At 40.9% G+C, this 14,388-nt stretch overlaps 1 protein-coding gene across 1 annotated transcript; it reads left to right on the top strand.

Annotated features, from left to right (window-relative positions):
- The first annotated feature begins 2,647 nt into the window (after positions 1-2,647).
- On the top strand, positions 2,648-3,850 carry FANCD2OS (FANCD2 opposite strand). Its single transcript, XM_035552580.1, has one exon. It carries the CDS (start codon positions 2,648-2,650, stop codon positions 3,098-3,100), a length of 453 nt encoding a protein of 150 aa, XP_035408473.1. The 3' UTR covers positions 3,101-3,850.
- The last annotated feature ends 10,538 nt before the right edge of the window (positions 3,851-14,388 follow it).

The raw sequence follows: 14,388 nt of genomic DNA, 5'->3' as shown, positions 1-14,388 counted from the left end.
TGGTTGCTGCCATGGAGTGCCAGCAACAGCGATGCCAAAAGAGCAATATATTTAAACTTCCAATCAAACTGACTGAAAAAAGCCTCAGTAACCTAATAACAAAGAAAATCTGAAAGACAATTAAGATTTTTTTTCCCCTAAACAGCATTCATCCAAGCTAGGGAAGTGCACATGCTATTTAGCCTGCATGGTCAAGATGCTAAGTTAGTAAAATGGTGTAAAATACACGTCAGCGTGTTAACAAGTCTGAATGTCAAGAGCCAAGTAAAAATAGAGCAGTTTCATGAGCAAAGTGGTTACAATTATAGCATCTCTCATTAATTACAGGCCATGGGGTTCTTTTATGAAGCAAAGTGTGGGAAATGCTATGATAAACCTGAGGCCTTGAGTCACAGAAAACAAAGTATCTGAACAATCAGAAAGATGTAAAGAAAAGTGATACAGCCTCAAATATAGTTTTTTGTCTTTCCAAATGGCCATTCTACTGACCATTTAAAGATACCTATACAATTAAGACACATTCAAGACAGGAAAAAAAAAATCCAAAGAGACAAAATGGAAGTGAGGCACAGTTTCCACCAGATCTTTGATTTATTACTTTTTAATTCCCCATGATTTGGGAATTTGCAGCAAGGTACAATCTGACTGTATGCTGACATCTAAAAAAAGGTGACCTGGAAAGGTTTCCAAACAAACAGGACACAGGACAAAAAGATTTCTGGATATCAACAATACTGAGACAGAACATGGACTTCCAGGACCTTGATGCCTGTGAGAAACAAATCACAGTCACCCAGAATTAACTCAGAAACAAAAGGTGAAGATTTCATCAATTTTCTATTCAGACTGTAACGAAGCAAAACTCTCACTGAATCAGTAGCAAATTGTGCTAAATAGAAGGCCTGAGCAGTAAACTCAGGATTGAAAATCTGATTCATTAAAGGAAATAATATCACAATCTGCCTCTTACACAGAGTAGGTAGAAAACATGTATGTACTTATGTGTGTGTGTATATATATATACGGTATGCACATATATACACACACTCATGAGTGTGCATTTAGTACTGGATGGAGACACTCCAGTGTAACCAGCATATATGCGTATATTGTGAAGGAATTTAGCAGTTTAATAACAGGCAAAATTAAACCCTTTAAATCGTTATGCCTAAACACTTTGTGCATTTTGCTGTGAAAACTAGAGCACTGTGCTCTCAGCATGCGAGTTAAAAAAAAAAAAAGTTTGATGTTTAGGGATTTTTTTAAACAAAAGATAATTCCCTTTAGAAAAACGGAGCATTTAATTTTGAAGAGATTTGCTTTTGGAAGGAGTATGGCTGTTACAATGCTTTGCATATATTAATGCAAATCACAGATGCCAGAGTGAATTTAAAAAAAAACTATTCCCAGAGAAATTAATCCAAAATGAAAATTTATGCTGCACTAAGTTAAATGGGCCATGCTGGATCCTTCTTTGCTGATCACAAATAAAACAAACTGCAATTCCAGATTGTGAATTTCTTGTGTTCTTGTAACTGTGATGACTGTTTTGATATGTATTTTCTTTGGTATTTCTAAGGAACACTTGTTATATTTTCCACTGTACTTAATATGTATGCCTTCCAACAGCTTTGTATCAAATTGGAACCAGTTATAAGGAACATTTTGTTTACAATGATAGGCAAGTCAGCCATGACTTGAAACACTAAGCTAACTACAGCGAAGTTCAGCAATTTACCACTGAGAAGTTTCTTTAGTTATTCTTTGTGAGTTTAGTTGCCACTCAAGGCAAGCTTTTTCTATTTCAGCCACTTTGCTGTTCATAGCATGCTTCAGCCCTCCTTGCTGGAGGCTTTTGACTGAAAATAAAATCGGTCTTATTGAAATGCTGTAACATTCCTCCGTCTGTACAGAAGCACTTAGGCAAAATTTGTCCATCTGTAAAACTCAACCTTTTCCCCCTCAAGGAGAAGCACATCCTGCAACTTGCATCACGATATAGATTTGCAGTGACTCCAAGCTGAAGTAAAATGAAAACATGTTGTAACAGGCAGATTTACAACTGCTGGTGAAAGCACTCCAGAACTAAAATTGCAAGTAAATTGTTTGTCTAGAAAGAAGCTCAGTCCTTTCCCCTGTGCAGCTCCTGCTTAAACTGAGAATTTCAAACCCTGATGACAGCAGAGACAGCTGGAAAATCGGACTGTTAGGACAGTAAATACATGGGAAATGCTATCCTATTGATTGAGGGGGGAGGCTGAGTGTTATTTGGTGTACTCTGAATTTTTAAGACATTCACTGTGACTGAAAATTTGGGTAAAGAAGGCTTTGCTATTTTCTTAAAAGGGCCTTCAAATAAAGGTGTTTAAACTTAACATGATGGAGGGATTTTAAGCAAGCAGTGAGGAAGTATTATCAGATCACCAGGTGAAGGTAAGCCTGGTAGTCATTTTTGACGGAGACCACAGCACAACAGCGAGAGAAAACGAAGAGCTGTGGGGACAGGTGTGTGTGAGGGGGAATACACCAACCACTGCTCGGGGGAAGCAGCAGCGGTTCTGCGCCAAGGGACAGCAGCATGGGGGCAGGCCGCCGCCGGGCGCCCCCAGCCGGCCCCAGCCAACGGCCGCGGCCCGGCGGGCGGCGCATGGCGGGCGGTTACCAGCTGTGGGCGCCCCGCTCGCCCCTGGACGAGGCGCTGCGCTGGCTGCGGGGCGCCCCGCCGCCCGCTCCCCAGGCCGTCGCCATTTCGGCGCACCCCTTCCGCGGGGCCTGCCTGCCGCCGCTGGCGGCGGCGGCGGGCGGGCTGCGGGGCCGGGCGGCGGCGCTGCGGCGGCCGCAGGCCGTGAGGCTGCGGGGCCTCGACGCCGTCTTCGGGCGGCCGGTGACGGCGCAGCCGCCGCGCTGGAGCGGCTCGCTGCGGGTATCGGAGCGCTCGGCCTTCTGCCGGGTGGTGGCCCCGCGGCAGCCGGGACCCGGCGGGCTGCGGGAGGCCGAGGCCCGGCTGGCCGCCGCCATGTGCCGCAGGATGCTGCGCGCCATCCTGCTGCTGTACGCTGCCTACAAGAAGTGTGCCTTCGCCCTGCAGCACTCGCGATGAGAGCCCTTGGCACGCTTGGCATCCGCCGGGTGGTGACCCAGGTCCGGCTTGTCTGGACGCTTCAGGGTGTTGGCCGCCTTGGAACCATACTGAAGCCTCACTGCACAGAGCATACGATGAAACCTTACCTGGTGCGGCCAGTGCCTCGTTTGCATGTCAGGATGACACCCCAAGGAAAGCTGGCTGAAGCATGGGGCTCAGAGCGCAATAGCGTGCAGCTTGTGGACTCGGGCACCAGCTACGTCAAAGAGATGAGAACCTGCGTGCCCCATCAGAGGTTATAGGGACGTGACTGCACTGTCTGCCTGTGTTTGTAGTCACGGCCTGATGAGTGCCAAGGAGGAGCATGGTTCTGGCTTGCTATGCTGCATTTAGTGTTCGCCATTCTGCTGGGAGAAAAGCCTGAAGTGAAATGTCTGCCAAACTGAGAAGCGCTGCTGCCTGAGATGTGGCCGTCTTTGCCAGACAGTCCTCAAAGAAAAGAGGTTTACATTCCTTTTATAGCTACGGTTGCAAACTCCAAAACAGATCCCAACCTTACTACCTTCCAAGCCAAATCCGTTGTTTACTCATTTCTTGTTGACAAAGACCTCCACAAAACAAAACAAAAGTTACGCTTTAATCTGTTAATAGGTTTTACAGTTTCCCCCCCTTGACCATTACTACTTTGTGAGAACTAACTGGTTTACAAAGAATTCAAATCACCTTTTATCATTCAGAGCAAAGTCTGTAGTTATTTACAGCTAGTGAAGGCAGTTCACATAAATACAGTCTTCAAAGTTACCCATCTGAATCTTTTTTTTTTTTTTTAGCTAATGGTATAAGTACCCTTAAAACAAAATTCATGCCATAACAGTTTTCTAAAAATGAACTTTTGATCTACTCTATTCAAACTTTCTTTACAATTAAATGTACAGGTGTGAAAATCTATGTAGATTGCTTACAGCTAATGAAAACGATTTGCAAAGAATGACTGCAGAGTTGCTACTTACCTTCAAAATAACCAAAACAATATTTTTACTTGTTTTAAATGCCATAAACAGTGTATATATCTTTTTAGAAATGTACTATTGGCTTCTTAACAGTCCAAATAAAAACTGTTCTGATTTATTTCCTGCTAGTATAGGTAATTTATTACAAGTTCCATAAAGTATAGTTACAAACTATCACAAAAATTATAGCAGCCTATAGAGTTTCAGTTAATCTTGCCCATGCAATTACAGAGGGGAAAGCATTTATAATGCATTTGTAGTCAATATTTCACATCACCCTGATAATATAATCATTATTTATTCCAATACGGAGGTGAACATTCGGGGTTGTCATAGCATTCAGTCATCGCTTGTAACAAACTTTAGAAATGTCTTGTCATGGATTCACCCCTAATTGTGAAAAGCCGGTTGTCCCGTCTTTCAGTAGAGGCTGATTTGCTTTCTAGACTATCTGGAACAAGCTAACAAGTTAGAATAGTTGAGTGTGGCTGCTGGGAAGTATCACAACACAAGAACTTGTAGAATCTACTTGTTTACAACTGATAAGTTAATAAAGAGATCAGCCAAATCTGGGGTCTATGCTTTGCTTGTCTGTGGTAATAGCAGCCAGGCATTAAAAAGAAGCGCAAGCTTTGGAGCTGGATCTACAGTTCGTGTTTCTGATCCAGAGCTGCCTATTAAGACTGTGCAGAGTCAATCCTGCTGCAGTCTAAGCTGGATTTTCCCATTGAGTTCTCATCAGACCAGCATTCAGATCTGGCTCTGCTTTTTGGGCTAGTTTAAAGAGAAATTCATATCTGCTTACCTCTGAATGAATGCTTTTCCTAATCTAGGATATGTCAAGGGGAGTTGATGCAGATCTACGGAAGTAATAGTGATTTAAGCAAACAGGTTATTTGGCTAATAACTGTTTTTTCTTAAAAAAAAAAAAAAAAAAAAAAAAAAAAAAAAAACCACGAAGGGAAGGCCTTTTCTATTTAAAAATAAAGGTTTTAATGAGCACCCTGTTCACTGCCATACTGATAGATAATCATGAAGGAGAGGGTCTGGAAAAGTTTCTTTATAGTCTTTTCATAAAGCACTGGTGTAAAGCTGTCATCTGTACCTTACAGCAGACAGTTCTATAGCACTGACCTGAGGCTGAACTGTGAGCTACCTAGCAAGTCTTCCATGTTCATCTGTTCAAGCTGAGCCACAGCCATTAAACCCCAAATAGAAGGCCACAGCAGTGGGAGGTGATGAGAGACCATACAAAAGGTGAGCATTAGGGCCTGTGAAAGGAAACCCTGTGCTTGCAAGGACTGCCGAGCTAGGTGTGGACCATCAGAACTCCGTAAATGTTGTTCTTCTAATGATTCCTGATCATAGTGTGCTCCTGCAGGGAGAAGATGATTGTTTCAACAGGTCAGGTGTATTTACAAGGTGTAGACAGTGCCCTAAATGGTTTGCTGATTTATAATGAAAGGAACTGAACAACTATGTCATGTTACACCAGCTGGTATGGCTTCTAGTATTGCTCTGAAGCTACACCACAAATAAATTCCATAAACTTAGGCTACTGAGCATCCAGTCCAAGCACCTGCTTTTTTTTTTCCCCCTAAGTGTTAATCCTTAAGCAATTAGGCACAACATGAAACTTTGTTTCTTAGAAATTGATTATGTAGGTCATATTTGTTTGGCTGCAGTAAGGACTTACTGTTTTCGATAAGGTAGTCTTGTTTATGTACAAAGATGGGAAAGTATGGCTTTTATAAACACAGTTGTACATGGATAAAGTCTTCCTTCCAAGAAGCCCTGGACACCACAAGCTTTTCTTATCCCCTTCCAGTCTCACTTTCACAATACCTTGTCCTGCTGTTTGCCTGCTTTCTGATTCCTTTCACACACAGCTTCAATGAAATCAATGCCCCCGCTCCATCTTTGCTGCCATTTCACTGTAGAGTTCCTGCTCAGATTTTAGTCATCCTGCTCCATGCCTTGAGAAGGTGATTTCTGTTGATCCAATTGACAATAATAATAAAAAGATGTGTAATTGCCTTTCTGTTCTCTCTGAATAAGTGTGTGGCATACCTGTCAGTTTCAGTGAGAGCTGAGCTTGGATGCAGGCTGAATAGCAGCCACCCACAGCCTTGAAGGACACCTCAAGAGCCAGTTCAATGGTCAAAGTGGTTGATGTAAGAGTTTCTTTTTATACTATGTCTCCAAGCCATCAGGCACTTAGAGTTGTTTAACTTCACCAACGTAAGTCACTTTCATTCAGCTTGGTTGTTGCAGCTCACAGTGGTGGAGATAAACCCAAAGGTAAAGAAAATAGCAACTCGTACATCTTTAAATGATGTATCCCAATACCATCTGCTCCCAGGAACACCCTATTATCTCCAGCTCCAAGTCAGCCTGAAGCCAGGCAGGTTCCTATCTCACAGTGTCTGTGTCCTGATTTCTCAGACATGCAAAGGAGACATAATTTAGACAACAAGTATTGCTGCAAGGTAGCTTAGTTTAACTTTCAACTTTTCATTATTTTTTCCCCTCCATTGGAAACTGTGACACTGAATAAGCATCCCTCGATGGCAGCTTTCAGATTTCCCGAATCTGAAAGTTTCAAAGCACAGGTCCTAACCAGCTACTGGTGCACACAGCAGTAAGGCTTGCTCCTTTCAGATTAATCAGGGCTTCACTCAGTGATCCTTCTAATGCTACTTCAGTCCCCCCATCCCTTGAAGCAGGTCTGTGGAGAGCCAGGTGTGTGCTTCTGTTCAGCTTGCTGTAGGCTGTGGTAGGGACAGAAGTAGGCAGGAGGAATTTGGCTCGAGGTGAGAGTTATTACCTTGGGAAGACTCAAGGTAGAGAAACGCTATCATTCTCCACACCAGAAAGGGATATGCTGATTTTAGGGGGAAAAGAGAAATAACCTTCACCATTAAAACGGACAATGAATCTTTTTCTTACTGCTTTATGATCATAATGGATCTGCAACTGAAACCAGTCTGTTGCCCCAGATTGTTTCAACAAGTTCAAGATCAAACTTGGCTTTCTCAGTGTCAAGTGAGTTGAAATTAGAGGAGTATTGATTATTGCCTCAGCAGCGCTGTGGTCTGCTCGCAGCAGCCTGTGGAGAATAGAAAGTTAAACAAAGGGAGAAAGTGGGCCAGCAGCTGCAGATGGTGGTTAAACTGACGCTTGCACACAGGCTCCAAACAACCTTGGCTGTAATTGCTTACTCCTAGAACCATCCTTAGGATCATTGAACAGAGGCTCCTTTAATTGTCTGTTTTTACAGTGGTTTCAGAGAAAACTTTGCCATTTCTGTTTGGCTACATCTCAGATAAATTCACATCATTTCCCATTGCCTGTGAACAATCATGCCGTCATATGCCACAGAGATGCTTGCAGCAGCAGTCCCTCTTCAGCTCCAGAGCAAGAAACAAGGGACCGTTTGCACATATGGTCCTACTGGATCCTCAGCCTCTTTGCTGAATTGGTGGCAGGCTTTCCACTCGTATCTCAGGGGCTCTGAATCATTAATGGTCCAGTCACCTTTGCTCTCAAACCTGAACTCTGGCTTTGCTTAATCAGCAAAGCTGATGTTTTTTCCCCCCCATCTAGGCTAGTAGATATGATTCATAACATCTCACGGCACTGTGTGTTTTCAAAGTTAATCTGATCAGGCCCGTATTTCAAGTCACTCAGTTTTTGAATCCTAGTAAATCTACTGCAGATGTGAGACTCCTGCATCCAAGTCCAACTGGCAGGTCATCATGTGCATCCCCATGCAGATGTGGTGGAAAAGCATCCAATTCATATGTTCAGTTCCTTAAAGGAGTCTTAGCGCCAGCACTAGGCCTGCAGCTGCATCGGGCTGGCTTGCCTTTAAAACTGCCACAGGCAAGGATGAGGACAGATGACCTTAAGACGTATGGGTACCCCATCCTCTCTGCTCCTGGGGCTTCCAGAAACGGTTAATTGATTCCCTATTAGCGCTGAGACAAGTTTTGACCCTGAATTTGTGGCAGCTCTGTAGTATGACCAGCTATTTTGCAGCCAAGTAGAGCATCTAAAAACATTCCACTCTTTTCACATCAGTGCAAATCCAGAGATTTTAGGCCAATAATGTGGGCTTAAAAGGTCTTCTTAATGAGTTTTGTATGGTCATTCTGCAGTTCACAGTCTGCTGTAAGCTAAGTGCCCTTCAGGTTAAGAAGAGATCAGACAAGGTTGGGATTGATACATAACTAACTAGTAATGACTGGTGTAAATGTTTGTATTTCTACTCTTAATGTAGATTATCAGCATTTTTGCACAGCGAATTTCCCTCTCCATTGTGAGTCCTTTCATCAGAAAACAGAAAAATGTATCTTTTTGTAATAAGAAATTGAACTTTTAGAAAAAAAAAAGAGGCCTCAAAAAGAGTAAACCTTAGTTAAAACTTACTAAGCATGTCAGTAAATTCTCCTTAGCACCCTGACTCATTGCAAGCTGTTATATTATTCTCTTGGCTCAAGGTAGCTTATACTTATATGTAATGACAGCTGCCTTATTAGAGATACATCTTGAAGTTTTGACACTGCAGAACATAAATAGCACCTTGGAGTTGCAGAACCTTGCTTATCTTGCTAATGAGATACCAAGAGGAGAAACAATGACGCAAGTTCTGGGTTAGTCATGAGACAGGTGCCATCCACACTTGGAAAGGATTGCCCACAGCCATAGCACAGGCTAATCTGTTGGTGCCAGCAGAGAAAACAAAACAAAATTATTTCACTGACGTGTATGAAGAAATACTCCCCCAGTGAGAAATCAGGAGCATCAGGCTGGGTCCCATCACAGAATTTTCTTCACTTTCTTTTGTCCATGTGGCAAGTAGTACTTGGGAGCTTGGATCTTTCCGATTAGTTAAGTAAGCCTTGATGAGCCTGGAGGGAAAGAGCAACAATCAAGAGAGAAACAATCCTGCCATTTTGGAAGAACTGTTGTTTTATCCCCATCCTTCAAACGTTGTGCACGTTGTGTGTCAGTCTAAAAACTAAGTCAATCCTGTTGGGGGCTTTCCATTCAAATTGCTGCTTTTTCAATTAAAAAGACCATGAAGCATGATTAAAATTCATATTGCTGGTCTTGGCTGTTTTCATACATTGGCTTTAAAACATTTGTTAAGCACCATCTGCTGTACATTCAGAAAATAGCAACTAAAACTGCTCATCTCTTTCCAGCTTCTTAATAAAATTAAAGTTATTTAAATGCTGCCTACTATGAAATAAAGTATGTCAGCTCCAGAATGTTTGAACTGCATTTATATAGTTCTCCAATTGCATTATCTATCTACAGTTAGAGATAGAACACAAGTTTCTCTTGGGAGAGGAACTGTATTACAGTTAACAACTGTATTTTGTAATAAACACCATGTCCTAGAACAGGACGGTGGAAAGAGTCAAGAAAATATCTATGTTGAGCCTGAATTCCAGGTGTACTAAATAAAACAGGATGAATGCAGCCAGAGACAAAGCACGGTCTTTCAAGGGCAAATTCAATGTGCAGTGACTGCAGGACTCAATGACAAAAACAAAAGCTATACATCAGTTGGAAATCCTAAGTGGGCAATATTAGCTTTTCAATATTGTTTATTTATCAGATCAGTTATCACTAATACTCCCAGCCATCACAACTCTTTCGACAGTGAACTGTAGGCAATGGAGAAAAGAACTCCAAAGACTGAACTCAGTGAAAAGCCTGAAAGGAGTAAATAAACCTGGAGAACACTTAAATGAAAAACAGCCACTAGACATTTTTTCTATCAGCTTCTGTGTTTGGCCTTTCTTCCCTGCTTTTTAGCAGAAGACATTCTCTCTGAGCAGGAAGGAAGGAGTGTCAGAAGCCGTTGCATTCAGAATGATTTGCACAAGAGCAGGAAGGGAACGATTGCAACCATGATGTGCAAGGCAAAGGCTGACCAAACAAAGCAGAGTTGGAGAAGCCTAACTCGCAGAAGTGCCCTGCTGGAGCAAATTCTGCTCCTTTCTTGTCCTTCACATCAATATACTTAGTACAAACTAAGCAGGGAGTCCCACAGCTATGCGACACACAACACAAGTAGTCCTATAATTTAAAATCAAGCAAGCTCCTAAATCTCTTACTTTGTGCTCTCCCCATCTCAACCCAGGAGAGAGAATAGAGAAATCCACCAAAGAAGGTCATCTTTTCACTCAGCCCACAGCCAGGCCTGCTCTCAGCCCTGACCTTCTGGTTCACAAGTTGCTTACTCATTCTAAAGTAGGGCAGGTTCCTCTCTGCAAGAAATAAAAATACTTCATAACTGTGAGGACTGATCTGGAGACCAATGAACATCAACAGAAGCCTTGCCCAAGTACGGATCAGTAGATTTCTAAGAAATTCATTGCTCCTAAAGTCAAAGTGATTTTGTAAGCCATTATCGTTTCTGTTCCACCAGAGGGAAAACTGAGGCAAGTAGCAGTAAAGGAACTTGACTGAGTGATATTACATAAGCCAGTCATCACCAGAGCAAATGGTCCCAAATTACTAGTTCCCAAATCACAGGTAGAACTGCAGACAAACTCTCTGCATGGCTCTGCACTCTTCCCTCCCCTCCCAGGAAGTTACAGTACTTAAGATTAGGTCTTAGAGAACACAGTATCAGTCATTATGTGGAAGCTGTAGTTTTTCTGAGTCAGACCTTGCAAGTCAGGACAGCTGTTTTCACTGATGGCTATGAAATTATCAGGCATCCATTTTTATCTGCATAAAGATAATAAATATTAAGTTTATAAGGGAATAAAGTCTTTGCAAGCGTACTCATCACAATCCTACTCTTACAAAATTATATTAGTACAACATTCTTGCAAAAAGTGTATAGACACTCAAAAAAAGACATCTCAAAGTTGCCATTTTGCAGTTCTGGAAGATGCATTAAACTACATAATAATTTTAGTTTCAAAAGGTGTAAACCGAGATGTACCAAACTCAGAAATTTAGTAAAATCTTAAATAGGTTTCTTAGTTCAATGAATGCACCTCAGGTGAAACCTTTTAAAAACTCAGCATGAGTAAGCAAAGCAATTCTAAATATTAGAATGTAAACATTCTGCAGTGATGCTCTTGACATCACAGAACATTCTGCACAAATTGCATATGAAACATTTCAAGTAACCAGTCCAAACGTTAATGGCTTCAAGCATTTAATATAATGTGATACACACTGTAATTTTCCCTGCAGCTTCTCCTCCCTTGATCATTTGCAGGGTAACAGTTAGTTATAATGAACAAGAGGTCAAAACCAAAACAAAACATAATAATTAAAAATAAATAAATAAACCCTACCCCAACCAACAACAACAAAAAACCTACCCCCAATAAAAATAAACAAACAAAAGAAAACCTCTTTTGACAGAAATATTATTCTATGGGTTCCTCTAGGGTTATTCTTGATGCACATCAGTATGAAGAAACTCAGGACTGTACAACAAGGAGTGGGGTTCAAATACCTGTGTATTTACATCCCAAACTAACAAACATTCAGGTATCTAAGATGGAAGAAATAATTTCTTCCAAAACACTGCTTGTTATTTCTCTCAGGTCAAGGCATTATTAAATCTTAGCTGTAAAACTGCAGTAGTACATACCTGCTTCTGGGTTTTGATCCATATCCTGTAGAAAACAATCTATTTTTTTCTATAGGTTTTGAAAGTCACTTGATACTCATTAAGGAAGATGAATACTTGAATGAAATTCAAAAAAAAAAGTTCTGAAATCCTCTTTTTTTCAACAGTTTCTATATTCACTCTTCCTTTTTCCTTATTAGTACTATTTAACATAATCTACAAAATAAGAGCTCTTGCAGCAAAATATTTATACTGATTTGGGCCATAGATGATTTTGCTCTAACACAGTGCTATCAGAGATTGATATTGAACTACAGCTAGAAGCAATTAGAAACAATTAGAAATGTAATAATTGAAAGCAGCCACACCAGGATTGTGGATTACTTCCACAATAATAAACTAGGGTGGTGATAGTATGATCTCAACAAGTTTAAAACTAGTATAGCTAGTAACAGTTAACTCACTGAAATTGTTCCCTCCTTTCAGCTGTGCAAAATGAAAAAGAAATCAAGTCGGGTATCTCTCTTTCTTTTAACAAAAGAAAGAAATAAATGGGGTAGGAAATTAGAACATAAGAAATTATGCATTGACATCAGAAATCAGTAGAAAAATAAAATAAAATAACTTCAATCTTCTAAAGTCTCATTAAAAAAGTCTCCAAAAAGCACTGACTTCTATGATGTTCTAAGAGTAGATATCAGCATGAACATAAAACAGATCTATATATAGAAACGATGAAGAAATATGAAATGTCATGCTACAAGGTTCAAGATTTTATCCTGCCAGATGCTGAACTCTCTGGCCCTGACCCAGCAAACCATTTAAGCATGTGGTTAGAAGTCAGTGTGCATGTTGCCCTGTTGAAACAAATGTGGTTATTCAAAGTTAGCACATAGTTACGTGCTTTGAAAGATTGGGTCATTAGAGTACCAACCACTTACTGCCAGAGTATAAGGCTAAATTACTGCTATGTACAGGTGGTTACTTAGCTGTCCATTACGAGGCTCACATACCACTCTCTGAAGCACACTTTGAAGCATTTCCTCACCAGTAGATAAGAAAAAAATGTGGGTCTGTGTGGGAAGGAAATTACTCCTTTCCCATCATTTCACTTTCATGTGCAAAACCAAATTACACTGATGCCCAGGTACAAGCATCACATGGGGAAACGCATTCCACTATTAAAGACAACGGTAGTTATACAATGCTACCCACTGCATCCCATGTGCACTAACTCCATTAAATCCAACTTCCTCCTGTATGCAGGCCTAGTATAACTCGTAGTTTGCAATGAAAAGGGTAAAATCATGCAGATAACAAATGCCACATTTTGTTTTTAACAGTGCTTAGATTTTCTATAATACTGCTTGATGCTGGGCAACATCGCTGCCTAGCAAAAACATTGTTGTTAAAAAGAAGAGTTGTGCCCTCTTAATACTGAATAGAACTTGTAATTCTATCTTAAAGCCAGGAGCAAGACTAGTTATAAAAATGCATTTGTAGCCTTTGTTCTGACTGTTGTAGACTGGGGAATAGCTGTGTGCTCACTAAAGTATATGTCAAAGAGGAAACCAAATCACATTTGTTATGCTCATGGAAGCAAGAGAACCATATTCTGCAGATGTTTGCCTGCCCAGGAAATAAGGTCCCTTTCCTTAACTGAGGTGACTTTTTCTACTGTGATTTAGGGGTTGTGAGTAAAAGTTAGAATAGAAGTTCATAATTTTATTTTAATTATGGCTTTATATACCTGCCAAAATGTATCTGTTCTGTTCAGATCTCAACATGTGATTCCACCATGGTTGATTTGGCTTTTTAGTTTTGTTTTTGCTTGAGGAGTGCGGACATATTTTGCCTTTGTCAGGGAACACGTTCACAGTTTGGTTCTTACCATGTAGAGAGAAAATATCCACATAGAAAAAAAAAAAACACTAAAAATCCTATTACTTCTTTTTCCCTTATTATTTGCCTCTAACCTTATTCTGCCATCCTTCCTGTTTATGTCCTCACACTATTGCACCATCTTCATTCAAGCAACGCACAGTGCCTGGCCATTTCAGGAATCAAGAGTTACCTTGCCTTCATAGGAGAACCCTATTCTGTTGTTACAGTCTCTGCTTGGTGCTCAGGTATCACAGTGATGATTGAACTACAAATAGTAATATGTGTGACAACCTTTACATAGGGAGAGAAAGAATTCTGTAATGGCAGTGCAGTTAGGCTTTTGTTCTTAAACTCTGCAGTGGTTCTGCAAAGGTTTTCTGTAACAAGATGGAAATGGCTCTCTCACCACAGGGGTTACTAAAATGGTAAACATCAGGGATAGCAGCACAAGCATTTGATAAGCACATATAGCATAAAGTTCTTGTTTGTCAAATACTGAAATCTCGGCATAATGCCCCCTTAGTTGGGACTGTTCCTGAAATTCCTGAAACATCTTATCACTTCAGTGCTGAATTGTCTGCATCTCCTTCTCCACCCTGTCCACCTGCAAATGCATGGGCTATTATTCTTATATCTCTTATCTCTGGTGTTACCTTGTCCACTGTTGATGAAGGGGGAAAAAAAAAAAAGTAACTCTAGGCTGTCAATCAGGATCAGCCCATCCTTTGCAAATGTCAGGTTCTGTCAGTAAGAAGCTAAGCAGTGTCACACTGTATTTGAATCCTATGTTCAAACAAAGC

This window comes from Cygnus atratus, chromosome 2 (assembly GCF_013377495.2).
Source record: "Cygnus atratus isolate AKBS03 ecotype Queensland, Australia chromosome 2, CAtr_DNAZoo_HiC_assembly, whole genome shotgun sequence".
In the NCBI taxonomy this organism is placed as follows: Eukaryota; Metazoa; Chordata; class Aves; order Anseriformes; family Anatidae; genus Cygnus; species Cygnus atratus.
This window is presented reverse-complemented; position numbering and strand designations above follow the sequence as displayed.

Bases quoted from the DNA above. Each gene is read 5' to 3' on its own strand.
- FANCD2OS (XM_035552580.1), top strand. From the start codon at position 2,648: ATGGCGGGCGGTTACCAGCTGTGGGCGCCCCGCTCGCCCCTGGACGAG.